Genomic DNA, 16,605 nt, shown 5'->3' with positions numbered 1-16,605 from the left:
AAAATTTCACTGCGTCTTACGGACTCATTAGGACGAGAAATGGGGGGTTCAATTATGCGTGACCAGTAAGAGATGAATGAACGATGATGAGAGAAACGAATGGAGATAAACGGTTCTAGGGCTAAGCGGTAAACAAAAGACATGGCGATTGCATAGGAATAGACTCCATGTTCCGGATAGACACTGGGTAAAAACATGAATACAACCAAGACCAACAGGATAATCTAGGGAACTTCTTGTTCCTGACTTCCAACCTTTTTATTTGCACGTAAATCTTAGAAACGTCGTGTATATGTGAAAGACATTGATTGAAGTCTCATGGTATTACAAAAAAAACAGTAGACTTCCCGTTCTACATATCAATAAACCCGCCCGGCCATGCCACGTCAGCAACCGTAAATGAAAAGCAAATGTGTTCCCCAAAACGCCATCCGATGATTCTCCTGGCAATTGTCGTGACCTCGTACAGTAAAGCCATGCCTTCACATCGTTATGCAATGATTCATTAATAGCAACATCCACGCTCAAGCACCGACTTTTGTGGGAGATGCAACGGGCTCTTCTAGATCACCGTTGCTGAGCTGCCCTTTGTCGGGACGGCGTTGGAAATCTTATCCTTGGCATCGTTGACCAAGTGGCTAACGGTGCCAGTGACACCCTTGTTCTCCATACCAGCTGCCACGAGAGCAATCAAAGCAGCTCCAACACCACTGCCGTCCTTAGCAATACCAATGCGAATTCTCTTGGCGCCTTCAGGACCAATGCCCTTGATGGCGCGGAGTGCCTCGTAGATCATATCCCTGAAGTAGGGGTAGTGCTCAACGAGGGAACCATCGACACCAATGTCGATAGCCTCATCAGTGCCATCCTCGAGCTGACGACTTTGGAGGACAATTGCACCAATGGCAACAGCTGAGAGTCTAGCAGCACGACGTCCAACCGCGTATGCGACACTCTTGAATGCTTGTGCATCCTCGAGGGAAGCCGAGTAAATGTTCAATGGGGCCTTGTCAAGTTCTTGTCGCAGGGTCGAAAGCTCTGGCGTGTTGTCGGCAGCGGCGATCGACAAGAGCGAGCTGTCCAGTCCCCATTGGGTCAGGAGACTCGATTGCCCGTCGATGAATGTGGTCGACTTCCAGTCATTAGAGCTAGAGTTGTCGTCGCGGAACAGCGAAATCTTGGGATTCTTGAGCATGTCAACAATGACCAGACGCACGATTTCGCCGAGGAACATTCCTGACACTCGCTTCTCAAACATTTGGATTCCTGGGTTGACACTCTTCTGGTCCAGCTCGATATCGTAAGACGTGTTGGGGAGAACATTGAGTTGGTTGTCGAAGGAGCCCCACTCGGTGTTGACGACCATGTTGCCAGTTGACTTGTCAAACTCGCCCTCGACCGACTTCTTGATGTTGCTCGTCTTCTCAACGTAGGCTCCGTTGGTGCCGGTACCAAAGATGGCACCCAAAAGAGTGCTGGTCTTGCCAGGCGATGTGTAGGAGCGGGCCATCAATGTGCCGACGGTGTCATTTACAAGGGCGGCAACCTTGACGGGAAGGTGCAGCTTGTCAATCTCATCCTGAAGAAGTGCGCAAACATCCTTGCCCACGGTGTCGGGGATGTCAAAGCCCTTGGTCCACCGGATGAGGTTGCCCTTGTTGATACCGAATTGTTGAACAGGGAAACTGAAGGTGAAACCCAGTCGGTAGATCTCCTCGTCCTTGTAGCCATCGGGGCTGCTTACGGTGTTTCGTCGGCGGATGGAGGCATAGAAGTGATCCTTGTGGTGCTCCTTGAGGAAAAGCTCAATCTGCTTGGCCAAGAAACCAAAAAGATCTTCCGACTTCTTGGCGAGCATGAGCTCTTTGGGAATGGCGACTTTGCTGTAGGTGAGGTTGAAAGTTGTGTCGCCGTTGAGGTGAATAGAGCAGACACGGAAATTCGTGCCACCTAGGTCGACGGCAAGGTACAGACCCTAAGGATGGGTTAGGATCATTGTCCGTGATTTGACAAGTACGCAGCTTGGGAATAGACATACCTTTTCGGTACCATTGGGTACGCCGGTCACATAAGTAGGGATCTGGCTGAGACTGGTTCCGTCCTTTTCCAAGCCCTCGTCTGCAAACGTCTCAACGGCCGGATCGAATGGAAGTGGGAATGCAAGGATACTTACTCATCTGGCGCAGAAATTCCTCGACGCCCTTATTGACATTGTCGTCGGAGTAGTCGAACTGCGCAGTGATGCGCTTCGTCTCCTCAAGAAGAGCCATGGTGCGAACTTTTGAAACAGGAGGAGCAGTTGGGAATGGTTGTGGGCTTTCGCAGATGGGCTCGTAGATGGTAGCAGCAGGAGAAGTGAAAGGAAGCCGCGTAAGAAATGGATGTGTAGAAAAGAGACGCGAATATTGGAACTTTGCGTCAGTGAGGAAGAGTTGGGCAATCTTTTATGTATGGCGGGGTCAGCAACAAAACTCACTCAAGGCTGTGACGATGGTGGGTGGATGCGGGGGATAATTAATCAAGTGGAGGAAAGGTATTGGAGAATGGAGGGAGGGGAGTGTGGGAGTGTGGGCAGAAGGATGCGAAAGTAGCAGAGCCAGAAAATAACGCGCCTCTCCACAGGGTAGAACGATCCAAAGAAAATCAACTTACCAAGACCAGGGCAAGGAAGGTCAAGGAAACGAGGTGGATGAAGTTTGGCAAGGCGTGTACAACGACCTTGTCGCCTTGTCGGCCCTTTTTCTCGAGTCCAGCAATATTCATGGGGTCGTCGGCTGGGGCGGACTCTTTCTCCATGAACGAAGCTGGACTACGAGTATGGCTGCGCCAAGCGGCGCCTTTGAAATACTGTGACAACAGTTTGGCGGCTTGTCCCAAGAACTCTGCTGGAAAGCCAAATCCTCCTCGGCTGCACCTAGGCAGTTGACCAGGAGACAGCTCAACTCTATCTCTCTGTAGGTTTTCCCACTACTTGCGCCGTGGCCCCAATTGGGCAGCAAAAAGGTAGCAAAAAAAGAGGCCGCGAGCAGAGAGAGAACTACCGTGAATGACGAACGGGTCCCAGAGTCGACGATGTCGCTGAGACGGGCCGTCTCTACGTCTCAGATTCAACCAGTGCTCACGCCTAGACGATGCGATGGAGTTACGATGAGGTCATGGGCCCACTCCTGCAGGTAGAGCTGAGTAAAAAGTTGGCGCATGCAAAACCGACCAAAGGGTTCTAGGTTGTTAAAGACACATGCAGGTTCTTTCGTTCCGCTTGGGCGAGAACGCAATCGTCAGCGATGCCCCCGACCGAGGAACGTATGTCTGCAAGCTGCTAATGTCGAATGCTGAGTGATGTTGCCAAGGAAGGTGGTTATCAAAAACGGGCCAGTAACAGCTGTTCCTGACATGAACTCTCGAGAGTTCAGATGTGCGCAAGGGACCAGTCAAACGTTGGGCAGTGTGAGAGGGTGCAAAACTGCTGTTGTACCCCGATTACCGAGCCAATTACTCTGGTTCGACGGCTTCAGGATTCACGGTGTGACCCGGGACAGGCGATGAGTGGCTGTTCAGTGGATCCCTCTCTCTCTCTCTTTTTCTTCCCCCGTGGAACAAAACGCGTGATGTGGTACGCGAACACGGGAGTCAGCAAGAGCAGCAACCGGAAGCGAAGGAAAAAATAGCGAGTAGGTAGTAAGTAGGTATTGGATTATTAGTATATTAAAGACAAGCGCAACGTGGAAGGCTCAATCGGAAGCTGCGCAGTAGGCAAATGATACTGATGAGATAAGAAATGTGCGGTCGAGATGCGATTTGCAATCTGGTTCTGGTTCTAGACCCGAGGTCGCAAAGAACAGGGGGAAGTCTGGATTTTGCTCTGGTCCGATCTCGAGTCAAGTCAGAGGGGGAAGGAAATGTTTGAGGGGCTACAGGTTCTGATAATAAATGGGCAAGAGCGAGCGGGTGGACGTCTCAACTCGTGGGGAGGGACCCGGCAAGCACAAACCAGGGTCGGCGGCGGCGGCTGGAGACGGACAACTGTTGTCTGCAGGTGATGATATAATAAAAAAAAAAAGAGTCGACGATAATCAGAAAAGTAACAGATGCGATTGAGTTTCTTGATTATCCCAATTGAGCCGGTGGAAACGCGGCGTTATGGTACAGTCAGTTCGGGGACGGTCTCTTACAAGTGAAGGGAGAAACAACGAGCCCGGGCGTCAAAACTCCTGTTTCAGCATCTCTTCAATGTTGAGTTGAGGGCAGCTGAGCAGTGAGGTGAGACCGTGATGAGGGGACAGAACAGATTAACAAGAGCGCAGACAGCAAAGGGAAAAAAGGCCCCCCATCGTGCCTCGCCAAAAACGAAACATCGGTGTGCGGTGTGACCAGTCAGCCCGCCAACAGGATGCTGCGATAGGGGAGAGAGGCTCCATTGCTGATTAGCAACTTGCGAGATTTGGGCAAGGTCCGCTCTCCAAGTCATGCAAGATATGAAAGAGCCCCATCGCCATGAACACACACATGAACATGGATGCAACACAAAGTTGCAGAAACCGGGAGATTGCACAAGAAATAAATGCATGGACCGGGAAACTCTGCCGTCCAATTGGCGATACTAATCTGCCAATAGTTTATGACATGTTTTAATAGCAGGCATTACATCTAAGATTCCATTATTGTTCCTCTGCACAATCCCTCTTCATCCAGCGAACCGGGATTGGAATTGGTTGGTCCCGGTACGTATCCATGATAGCATTTGCATTTGCCATGTGTCAAAATGCATTCCGCAAACCTTACATTAGCTAAATGTAGATTAAATAACCTGGAGGTTGGCGCATCCAATGAGATTTAGCACTGTCACCCCGCAAAATCCTATCAGAGCCAAACCCCTACAACGCCATGATCAGCGAGAGGTGCCGATTGGAGGCACGCGACAGTCATTTCCGACGTTGTATTAGCCTCGACGACAATTATGCGGTATTCACTTGCCCTTTGTACCAATCAGAAATCTGTTCTTTAAACTTGATTCGTTTCAAAAGAAAAGCATAGATTGCAACCAGGTCCTCGCGGATTCGACCAAGTATACACCGTATACCTAACACAGCCAGTTACTTGCCTTCAATTACATGCATGTCTTCAATCACTTTTTTAATGGATATATTTTCTCCATTTAGCTTTCAACTCGATCAATATGACTTTGTATTATTTCCAGGTACTGAAAGAGGGGAAAAAATGAAAGACCAACTCCCATCCCAGATTGTACCATCAACGTGGCTAAATTTTGTACAGTGTTCCAAGCAAGGCAGATGCTTGTTGCGGTTAGCAATATCATCAATGCCACGCTCTCTTCCCTCGTATTTTCTTGAACTTTGATTTTCCGGGACAATAGCATCCCACCTTTCAACACAACCAAGAGTCTGCTACTTTCAACCTATCTATACACATTTTCACTACATCCCTGGTCTCCAAGACGGAACTGTACAATGGGACTGCAGTCTGCTTTTTTTGACAAAGTCGAGGCCAGACCAATTAGTAACTTTTGCCGTTGAATTGTCTCCGTGCAGCCAAGAAAGCGACGAGGAGAAGTGCAGAACAGACCAGGAAAACATGATTACGGTGTGCGTCACCTGTGTCCAACATTAGTTTCATTCCCAACCTAGACAGGGTGGTGGCTCAGGGTGATACCATACCTTCCTCGTCGAGACTGTGCGCGACGACGACAAAGACATTGAGAGGAAACCTCAGTATGCTGTATACGCGTCCGCGGATGCCGTCCTCGATGAGTTCGCTCTTGAGCGATGCCATGCTGGGAAAGTATGCGCCCACGCAGCCCTCTAGCAGACACAGTGCCCAGAAGAGGAGATGCTCGTTTTGCACCACGGCCGAGAATGACAAGCAGCAGCTGACGAGCAATGTGACGATCATGAGCATGCTCGACATGGACTGCGAATCATTGGCGGAACTGCGCAGAGTGAAGATTGCGGATCCGGCCATCATTGCGCACATGAAGCTGGAAAATATCAGACCAAAGGGTAGATCTTCATCGGATCCTGATTGTGTCCGAGCACTCTTCAAAGCAGCGGACCAGAAGAAGATGAAAAGGTACATGGTGCCTTCAAAGAAGCATGATGTAATGCTCAGCGATAAGATCTTTGCGTCTCGAACAATGGCCAAGACTCCGCTCTTGAGATCAGCCATGGAGGTCTGCTCTGCTGACTGTGAGCCATAATTTTCTTTCTACAAATCATAGTCAGCTCTAAGGTGATTTCGGCTCTTCGTATGGCATTATTATTCTACCCAAATAATGGAGATAAGATATGCTGATGCAACGCAGCAAAACGCAGCCGCCAGAAACGGCCATGTCCTGGTCCCAGAGAACTCGACCAGAACATCGCCCACGATGCCAGACATGATGGCAACTACGCAGCTGATGGTAGTCATGTTGCCAAAGACCATGCTGAGGTCCAGGCCTGAGCCTTCTAACCCTCTTGCATGGTACTCGGAAATCATCCAGGCCTCGAAGACACTGAAGAGTAGAGTCGTGCACACCCCACCACAAAGACGGCCCAGGAACAAGATCAGCAGATCATCACTCAACATGGAAAGGCAGGTAGCAATGTACAGTCCACAGTATAGCAGACATGCTCGCTTCCTGCCGAACCTGTCGGCTAGTCCTCCTGCAAAAGAGGCACTGATTCCTCCTGAGACGAACCCCGCGGCGTAGAGTGCTGCGACCGTTCGTTCTGGGATGTTCTTCTCGTACTTGTAAATCGCATAGATATGAGGGCCCTAGAAAATCACCCGTGAGCATGAGACGCGTTGTGGATGTAGAGGGCCTGGAGAGACTGAGCCGAGTTTACCTGAAGCCAATCCGCCGCAACCGCAAGCGCATACGGGAGAAAGTAGTTGATCTGGAACCTGCGCGCTGTTCCTGAGAGTTCTTCCTTCTCAGCATGCTCAATACTGGTAGGGTCCACCAGCGTAAAGTCTGGCGCTGTTTTCTTGCCCTTTTGAAACTGACGGTACAGCAGGTAGGCGTTGGTGGAAGCGAAAACCGCAAGGTTGATCTGATAGAAGTCCATTTTCGTGGAACTTTTTGGAGAGCAGCTTGGCGCAAAGTGTTCTCTTTCTTGTGGCAGCGGTGGCAACAGAGTCCGTTTTCAAGTGGTCCGTTTTCCTGTGGAAAGGGGGGGTTAGCCTTTCCCCTTTTCTGGAAGGATCACGTTTTCTTAACTATGTTAAGAATTTAATTGCTTGCATGAAAGCTATGATCGTGGCTCTATTAGATCCAAGTCAATTCGTTCGCTCGACACATGTCTCAGCAGGCGTTCCACCTCCTGAGCACCGCACAGGTCTCAACAGCGTAATGAGACTGAAACATCATCAGCCAGCTTATGCTCAGGAGTTCAGAGCTGACCATTAAACTGTAAACCCCGAATGAGAATCAAGTGATGGATTGTGCAACCATTATACGCGAGACTCGTAGCCCTAGTTGGCGTGTCATTGCCGCCACGAGCAACTTGAGATCGATATATTGCCAGTTTCAGATATGGGCACGTTGCAAAAGTTTAAAGAGAATTAGGGGACTCTACAGAGACGAGCCATCTTGGTACTTCACTCGTGACATCGCTTCCTTCTCCGGATCATGTTGAGCAGTGTCGATCAGTCTTTCTTTCAACTTACCCATAACATCTTGGAACGAATTAGCTCGAGGTTAGAGCAAGTTAAGGAGCCTCATACTTAGAGAGAAATCATCCAAGATGGCAGTGACACGCACTCACTATGTGCTATTTGGCACAGCACTTCTCCTCCTTCTTCTTGGTCTGGCACATCAGCACAACCAGGTGAGGGATAGCATCCACAATGCCTGGAACCGTCCCTCATCATCGGAGCCGGTACCTGACATCTCAGAGCCCTCCTTTTCGAATACAATTCCCCCTCCAATCCCGGTGCCGGCAAAACAGCAATCGTCTCCTGAGAAGAAGCCTATTGTGGAAGAGACGACGACATCACCACCCTCGAAAGAGTAAGGGACCCAAATTTTACGGACCCAATTCAAAGCAACAGAGACTAATGGATATCATAGGGTTGCCAGCACAAGCAATGAAAAACTTCCTTCTTTCTACGAGATTGCCCTCAAGTATGGCACTGACAAGGTCACGGATCATCAGTACTGGTTCATGTACGACAAGCACTTCCCAGCGATCCGCCATCAGAAACTCAAGATGCTTGAGATTGGTTTGGGCTGTGATATGGTATGTGGTGTTCCAGTCCTTCAACTTATTAGCAGTCCATAAATCCTAACTTGATTCACTCCAACAGAGCTATGGACCTGGAAAGTCATACTATACCTGGCTTGAATACTTTCCCAACGTGGAGCTTTACTACATGGTTAGTTACTTCGTCTCTTTGAAAATTATGCGTTCTCGACCAGCAGATCTCAAGCATCAGGTTAAACGTCAGGGGTTCTTTCACGGACTGACAAGTTGGTGAATCTAGGAATACGACGCCGAATGCGCCGCCAAATGGTCCAGCAAGACCACGGGCGCAACCATCTACGCAGGCGACCAGGCCGACCCCGTCTTTCTACAAAAGTTCATTGCCGAGACGGGGGGCAACTTTGACATCATCATTGACGACGGGGGCCACACGATGCACCAGCAGCAGACGTCGCTGGAGGCCCTGTGGTCGATTGTCAAGCCCGGCGGCCTCTACTTTATCGAGGACCTCCAGACGTCCTTTTGGCCGTCGTACGGCGGCGACGGCACGGGCGGCAAGGATCCCAAGGTCCCGACCATGGCAAAGTTCATCCACGAGCTCGTCGACGACAAGCTCACGCCCGACGGCACCCGCCACGCCATGTCCATGGAGATGCGCAGTATCGAGTGCCAGCGTGAGGTGTGCCTCTTTACCAAGAAGGAGGCGGGCACACTGTAGATGACGGGCTCTGTGTATATCCTTTCCTGTATTATTATAACCTTTTTCATGGTTCTGGTTTGCCTCCCAGATGGTGCACAGGTTTTGCGATGCCAGGTTATATAATTGAACGGCAAAGTTCAGTGGGGCAAGGCAAGAAGTTATCATTTCATAGAGTTTTTCCAAAAGAAGCATCTATATTTCTACCATGACTGGCTTAAGTGTTTGTATATCGATCGTCATTTGATGTTGATATTCGGCCTTTTCGTCAGCGCTGACCAGCGATTTCATCTTACATCTTCATAAGTTTTGGGAGGGGGGAATCAGAATGGTAGCTAAAACGACGTTCAACAGACCCCTTTTTTCCAGCTGAGGGATCTTGTCTCACATAAGAGCCGCCCTGTCCGTCTGCAAGGGCCTTTCCTGTCTCTGCACGGTGGTAATGAGGGCAGATTTCAATATCGATCTGTTAATGCGCTGAACCTGCTGGTGGTGTTTGGCTCGCAATCCGTGTGACGCCACCATCCAGCTCTACTGATTGACCGGGTCTCCCAATTGGATACCGCCGCAGTAGGGAATACGAGAATGTAAGCACGTAAAACGGAAGCACACACTTTCCGGCCACAGGACACACGACTTGCATTGAGTAGGTAGGTATTGGAGGGAGACGGAAAGGACAAGCCAAGTTTGTCCTTTCACAAGTGGCCAGGGACGACAACGACTAATAAGCGACGTACCGCGCCGGGCGCAACAAGTAGCAGATGTTTGTTCAATTGAGAGCACCGAAGGATTCGGGCCTGGTGGTATTGTTGCGACGCTGCGGTTGCAGCGATACCTACCCAGTTACCTGCTGTGAGAAAGAAGAAGAAAAAGACAGCCAGTCCCCACGTGGTTCCCTTGGGGGCAAATGGAGAGTGCCACTGGCCCCCAAATACGACGTTTGCCTCGACACCCGACCATTGGGAGATCTAGATTCCCATGGAACAGCTCGAAAACCGGTAACCGTTGTGATCCTTCACAGCCCGTAGTGTGCAAGTGAGAATGAATGGTGAAGAGAAAAAAAGATTGGATCCCTCCGTGGAAACGGAATGCTGGGGTTCCGACGGCGGCGGCAGTCTATCCGGCAGCCACCGGTCGGCTTATACAGATTACACACCAGGCACATACATAACGCATAGTAATCGAAACCTCGCGCAAGATGCAGACTTTCAACGAGGAGGGCAAGATCAGCACGCTTCGTTGCCCCATTGACACAGCAGATTTTTGATTGATTGCTGACGTGAGAAGCTTGGATTTTTGGAGTGCATGGGCCCTTGAAGGTGTGCAGTGGCTCACTTTCCGACCAACCAGCAGGGACGGACAGGACGACGACTGGACACTTCTTACCTGAGGGATAGACAAGACGGAGGTCTCCCCGTGTGGCGGCCAACATCTTCGTCTCTTTGCCGGCAATTGAGCACAGCTGGTGAGATCTACAGTTCCACTGTACTACTTGGGTAAGGTGAACTGGAATGAAGCTCAAAGAATAAAAAACGATCACCCCCAAGTGCGGCTGAGGAGATCGAGGGATTCACGTCTCGATAGTCTCTGGCAGCGGCAAGTTTCCAATTTCGGCTCCTCAGCAGGGTTGTTCCCTGATAGTGGAGGGAATGTCAGGCCTGTGGCTGGTCAACGAAGCGCCAAGCGCCGGCATGGAGGGGAGGGGAAGGGAGGCTCAGCGAGGGAAAATAGAGCTCAGCCCTCCTTCGTTGGGCACCCTGCGTGCCGTCTTATGGAGAAGGACCCTTGGAAAAAATAGTTGAGGAATGGAACGGCTTCGTTATTTGGATGGGGAATCCCAAAGATGATGATGTTATGGCCATGGTGCGAGTATATCACGCAATTTGCCAAAACTCGGAAGAGCATCTCTTTGGATATAGTAGTAGCAGTAAGCGTGATCTTTGCCATTCTTTTTGGGCAGCAATACAAAAAGACCCCGAGGACCCTGCTAATCATGCTGTCGCGACCCGAAACTGCCTCCTTACTCGCAACGAACGCTCTTTAATGTACTTGACTGATTGGATTAATACGCGAGGTCCTTTATCATGCATCCTCGAAAAACGGGGTTCAAGGTCTAGACGAGTATTACTCCATAATAAGATTTGCAACTCTGTGATTAGAGTGGTCCTTTTAGGTGTGCGCGCCGCCGTTTTTCATGGGATTGAAGGTAAAATTGTAGCGAGGTGCCACTGGCCCCGCCAACAACGGCCCGTGTCGGGGAGGAGCTCAGGGACGTAGTCAAAGAGGTGGGAAGGGAAAATAAGAGGCATGAGCTTTTGATGCGAATGCGAAGGCGAAGGCATCAATTATTCCGGACGGGAGTTGATTGTAGTTGACATGATGGGCGCAACCTGATCCCAACGTCACACCTGGGACTGAATCACTCCATTGAATGACGAAACCAGTGCTTCAATCGCCGATCAACTGCCATTGATGGTGGCACAGTCTGAAAGAGCAGCTATCGTAGTAGAAGCTGGCGCAGGCTAGGAACTACCCATGAGGGATTCGGGATCCGTTGGAGTGGCGTCGGGTCTGAATCCTTCGAGGGGACGGATATTGGTTGGCCACTTGCACAACAAAGACCCGCCATTTTTTCTTTCCCTTCTCTCTCCCTCTCTCTCTCTCGTCGTGACAACGAAATTGTCAGTTCCAAGTGTAGGAAGGACCCTAGGTATTAGATTAGTAGGTTAGTAGGTGCAGAATTATGCTTGATCCCACGCCGTAAGTCCTAGTAGGTACATTAAATATCTTAGCTTTTCGGCCTAGATAGTATGGTCGCCGTTTCATCCAACAACAGTTGCTGAAACTCCACGCCTTGCATGCCATGTGCGCTGGAGCTTTGTGTGCGGTCAATTTCGATTTTCAAAGTAATGCAGACATGAATGCTCTTTCTGTATCTACTCTGTATGCTACATATCTGTCACAACAATGCTGACTTTGACGCAAGGAAGCACGTTTCTACCATGCCTCGCTTGCTGCGTCAAAACTGAATAATTGGCACCAAGGCGGTTCCATGCGAGCGGCCGCTTGATTACCTAGCTAACCTAGCTAACCTAGCTACCTAGGTAGCCTCCAAGCTTGTCCCTCAACGTGCGACTTGACAAAGACGGTCAATGGTTGAATCTTTGTTACGAGATTGAGAAGGAAAAGAAAGGGCAAAAGACCAAATCGAAAAAAAGAACAAGAAGAAAAAGTTCCAAAATTGATGTCATTTATGCAGGGTTCTCCTGAGCATGCAAATTAATGTATTGAAATCCCCATAAAGCTGACTGTCAGCCTCTGATCTGGACTTGCATGACGATCATTTTTCTTGACATTGAATATCTAGTACGATCAAGACCCACGTATCTCATATACCAACAGCTGAAGATGACCAGCTTCATGGGAAAGATCGCCATATCCATACATATTTTTGATATTATTACAACTTGTCACAAATAAAACATGATACATTTACCTGGAGTTGCAGAATTCCTGGTCCAAACCAAATAATTATCTGCTGCGTAACCTGTTTAACTCGACTTACTCTGTACACACACACAGCGTAGGGGTCGTTCGAGACGGCACAAATTTTTGCCTTTTCCTCAGCTCACTTACCATAGTGTCTGAGTAACAACTTGTTGGCGGGCACCTCGTTTCTATACCAACGGCGGTAAATTCGTTGTCTTTGTCTAGTGTAGCCTTTGAGAAGTTTGTGCTCACCGTCATGCAAGGACGAGTCTTCCCATTGACCTTCTTACCCCAGATTCATCGGGCTTTCCGGTCTCAAACCACCAAGGCCTGCAGTCATAGCTTATTGTCCTCCTCGCTTGAGGAAAAAAGATAGCTTCACCGCCGACATCGTCTTATTGAGACCCAAAACCACCCCCCTCCCGATCACGGTCCCACGGACCCGACCAGGGATAGGCTCACTAGCCTAGGACTTTTCGCCCACGTCTCCGCAGGACCTTCAGCCTTACAAGTCCTACCCATTCATACTGGACCTAGTCAAGAACTCTGTCTGTTCGTCTGCTCTCTCATCAAAGGGCACGGAATCCATTCTCAGTAAAAAAGACCATACCACTGCCAAACCCGCTTTCTTTTTTAGCGCCGTCAGCTCATTCAGCCACGGGGCAGGCAATCAAAGGGTGCCGCTTGGCTTGGGTGGAGCAAGAGAGGCCATCTCCAGATGCTATTTTCTTACAGCCCCGTCCGCCGCGTCTAAATTCATTGCCCACCTCGCAAGCCAAGCACAGAGACCAAGGCTCTCTCCATCTATCTCCTTCCTTGCCGCCACGGATACGCTGTTGCAACCGCGCTGCGCCGGACCCCTCATACTACCTGACCTAACCTTGCCTACCTCTATCTCACTATTCCGTGCGAAGACACTTGACTCTCTCGTCTCTGCCGCTGCAACTGCAACTGCACTGCACTGCTTCTCTGCTGCATGCACTGCATGTCCCATGTTTGCTGTGCATCAGCTGCTGCGCCCGGTACCCAAGTAATCTACTGCTGCTGCTGCTGCTGCTGCTGCTCAACATCCCGAACTGGTCTGGTGTCTGCCCTCTCCCGATCGAGAGTTTGTTCCGCCCAACCCAGCCTGAACGAGCCGGTTCCCCCCAAAGGCAAATCTACCTACATCTTTTGTGTGTGTCTGGTGTCTGACAAGGGAGCGATCACCCCAGCAGCAATACACTCGCTCTGCGACCCCTCGTTCCTCTCTGGTACCCAAGTCGCTCGCCTTTTTTTTTTTTTTGGGTGTCAGCCGCCTACTTTTTTTTTATTTTATTTTACTGTACCTTTGGGCGTAGGGCAAGGTAGCATTGATTCTGTCTGTCTGGTACTCGTCCCCCCCAAATCCCCATCCCAATCCCACACCACTCTCCAGGACTGCAAAAGTCCTTTTTCCCATTTCCTTTTCTCCCCCTTCCCTTTTATTTCTTTTCCTTTTCCTCCCTTCTTCCCTTTCCAGGACACCCGCCCACATGAGTTCTGTGAATTCAAGGTTCAAGAACTTCGGGTTTGGTAAACGGAAGTCCACCGCCAGTATCCCCTCGACAGATATTCCCCAGGCAGCCTCAACCCCACCACCGCAAGCGACAGGCCAAGGCCCCCCTCAAATACCGCAGCAGTTCGCCCGTCCTGGGCCTGCCCCCTCCGTCGCTTCTTCTTCTTCGCAACAGTCCCTCCCGACGATGAACCATCCTGGAGCCGGACCTCGCCCGCCGAGCTATACTGCCAACTATCCCCAAGGTCCTGCTCCCTCCGCCGTCCAGCGCATGAGCCCCCAAGCTCCTCAAGGCCCAGCTCGCACTCCTCCCTCGCAGATGGTCGGCGGCCCTCCTCCGATCAACACCGGTGCTCCTCTCGCCGGATATCCTCCCCAGATGCAAATGCCAGGTGGTGGTCCTCCGCCCGGTATTCAGGGCGGTCCTCCAGGTTACGCTGGTGCTACTGGCTACCCCCCACCTGCCCCTCCTCAGAACCCAGGCAACGCCATGCAGCAATTCGGCCGACCAGCAGCTGAGGTCGAGGGACACAGCAGAAGCAAGGCGCAATTGATTGTGGGCATTGATTTTGTGAGTAACCTGCGCTTTCCAAGACATTGCTTCTTCATGCGACCTCTCATGCTAATCATAATCTTTGCCAATAGGGAACCACATTCTCGGGTGTCGCATTCGCATTTGCTACCAACAACGAAGCAAAGGAAGATATTATCACTGAATGGCCTGGAGCAGGTTCATATACCAAGCAAAAGGTAATTCAAAAGATTGCCTGCAGAAACTTCCTACGGCTAGGCACGAAAGGCTAACATCTGCTATCCAGATTCCCACCGTGCTATATTACGACCAGTATCAAAAGGTGGTAGGATGGGGACCAGATATCGCTGATGCGCTGGCCCCGACTGGGTACCCCAAGCCCGGCGTGCAAAAGGTTGAGTGGTTCAAGCTGCAGCTCATGTTGTCGGGCAACACTTACATTGACCCCATCAACTTGCCACCTCTGCCTCCAGGAAAGTCGGAGATTGACGTGGCTGCCGACTACCTCTTCAAGCTTAGGCAAGCCATGCGGGCTGCACTGCAGAAGACTCTGGGCGAGGTCTTCAACAGAGAAGAGAGAAACATTCGGTACTATTTGACCGTGCCAGCTATCTGGAACGACGCCGGAAAGGCTGCCACCAGAGCCGCAGCTATCCAGGCTGGTTTCCTGCGCGATGAGAACGACAACAGACTAACGCTAGTGTCGGAGCCCGAGGCTGCCGCTCTGTTCTGTTCCAAGACGGGCCTGCTCAACCTCAAGGTCCATGATGCTGTGCTGATTGTTGATTGTGGTGGTGGTACTGTTGATTTGATTGCCTACGAAGTCGAAGATGAGAATCCATTTACTGTTGCGGAATGTACCGCTGGTTCCGGAGACTCTTGCGGTTCGACAGCTCTAAACCGGAACTTTAGCAACATCCTCCGGACCAAGATTAGAAAGATGAAGCTGCCCGACGGATCGAGGACAGCCGGCCGCGTCTACGCCAAGTGTATCATGGACTTTGAGAACCGCATCAAGGCTGACTTCCGCAACAATGGCCAAAAATGGGCTGTCGATGTCGGTATTGAGGCTGAATTCCCAGAGGCCGGCATCGAGGAGGGTTATATGACATTCACAAACGAGGAAATCCTCCAGTGCTTCGAGCCCGTTGTCAACCGCATCCTGGAACTTGTTCGGAACCAAATCATCGCCATTCAGGCTCAAAACAGGGCTTTGCAAAATATTTTGGTCGTAGGAGGATTTGGTGCATCCGAGTACTTGTTCCAGCAGATCAAGCTGCACGTGCCACCTCAGTTCCAGTCCAAGGTCGTCCGGCCTATGGACTCGGTAGCTGCCATTGTCAAGGGCGCAGTGACTGCTGGTATCACCGAGCGTGTCATTACCCACCGTGTCGCTCGACGACACTACCTCATGGCCACCCTCCAGCCATTCAAGGAGGGCTACCACCCAGAAGCCTACAGAGTGCCCTCGCTTGACGGCAAAGACCGATGCAAGTTCACAAGGCAAATCTTTGTGCAGAAGGGCCAGAAAGTCAAGATTGGAGAGCCTGTCAAGGTCAGCTTTTTCAGACAGGTTGCTCCTGGCGCCACTCTCATGTACGAGGACATTCTGTATGCCTGTGATGACGATGTGTGCCCGGAATACACAAAGGATCCTCGTAAGTCCACTCTGTTGATATCCATGAATCGTCAAACTAATGCGCTCCGCAGGCATAAAAGAAGTTGTCACATTGACGTCGGATCTGTCGCGCAAGAACTTGGAAAAGGACTTTGAGCGCATGGATACGCCTCAAGGCACATTCTACAGAGTCTACTTTGACATTTATCTGACGCTTGACGGTTCCGAGTTCAGCGCCGAACTGGTGTGCCAAGGAGAGGTTATGGGTCGCTGTAGGGCTCGGTTCAGATAAGACCTGATACCCAGCAAGTTATAGAATCAGCCATGATTTTGTTTAATTCTTCTTCTGTTTTCTTCAGTTACCCTATGATACCTCCAAAAGAGACCGCTACAGGCGAGTTGCGTTTTGGACTATACAGCTCACAAGCATATGAGCAAGAGCATTTGGGGCCTTTTTTTCACTGTCAGAGGAGTCATGAGAAATACGGAGCCCAGGAAATACAGGAATGAATAATACTCAGGAGAGCA

The 16,605-nt window shown here is 50.4% G+C and overlaps 4 protein-coding genes across 4 annotated transcripts; 2 read left to right on the top strand and 2 right to left on the bottom strand.

Annotated features, from left to right (window-relative positions):
• Window positions 1–562: 562 nt before the first annotated feature.
• Window positions 563–2,796, bottom strand: PFICI_09877 (Glucokinase; the record flags this gene model as incomplete). Its single annotated transcript, XM_007838458.1, has 4 exons — window positions 563–1,975; window positions 2,039–2,118; window positions 2,174–2,441; window positions 2,653–2,796. 4 exons carry the CDS (start codon window positions 2,794–2,796, stop codon window positions 563–565), a joined length of 1,905 nt encoding a protein of 634 aa, XP_007836649.1.
• Window positions 2,797–5,514: 2,718 nt separating this feature from the next.
• Window positions 5,515–7,067, bottom strand: PFICI_09876 (uncharacterized protein; the record flags this gene model as incomplete). Its single annotated transcript, XM_007838457.1, has 4 exons — window positions 5,515–5,612; window positions 5,676–6,222; window positions 6,283–6,774; window positions 6,846–7,067. 4 exons carry the CDS (start codon window positions 7,065–7,067, stop codon window positions 5,515–5,517), a joined length of 1,359 nt encoding a protein of 452 aa, XP_007836648.1.
• A 678-nt stretch (window positions 7,068–7,745) lies between these two features.
• PFICI_09875 (uncharacterized protein) lies at window positions 7,746–8,922 on the top strand (the record flags this gene model as incomplete). The annotated part of the gene is made up of 4 exons (XM_007838456.1): window positions 7,746–8,011; window positions 8,072–8,240; window positions 8,308–8,376; window positions 8,485–8,922. 4 exons carry the CDS (start codon window positions 7,746–7,748, stop codon window positions 8,920–8,922), a joined length of 942 nt encoding a protein of 313 aa, XP_007836647.1.
• A 4,982-nt stretch (window positions 8,923–13,904) lies between these two features.
• PFICI_09874 (uncharacterized protein) lies at window positions 13,905–16,369 on the top strand (the record flags this gene model as incomplete). The annotated part of the gene is made up of 4 exons (XM_007838455.1): window positions 13,905–14,498; window positions 14,573–14,677; window positions 14,746–16,117; window positions 16,170–16,369. The coding sequence occupies 4 exons, from the start codon at window positions 13,905–13,907 to the stop codon at window positions 16,367–16,369; spliced, it is 2,271 nt and encodes a 756-aa protein (XP_007836646.1).
• Window positions 16,370–16,605: the final 236 nt, after the last annotated feature.

Source organism: Pestalotiopsis fici (genome assembly GCF_000516985.1).
Source record: "Pestalotiopsis fici W106-1 unplaced genomic scaffold PFICI_Scf_7, whole genome shotgun sequence".
NCBI lineage: Eukaryota > Fungi > Ascomycota > Sordariomycetes > Amphisphaeriales > Sporocadaceae > Pestalotiopsis > Pestalotiopsis fici.
Note: the sequence above shows the minus strand (reverse complement) of the source record. Positions and strands in the feature narration are given on the sequence as shown.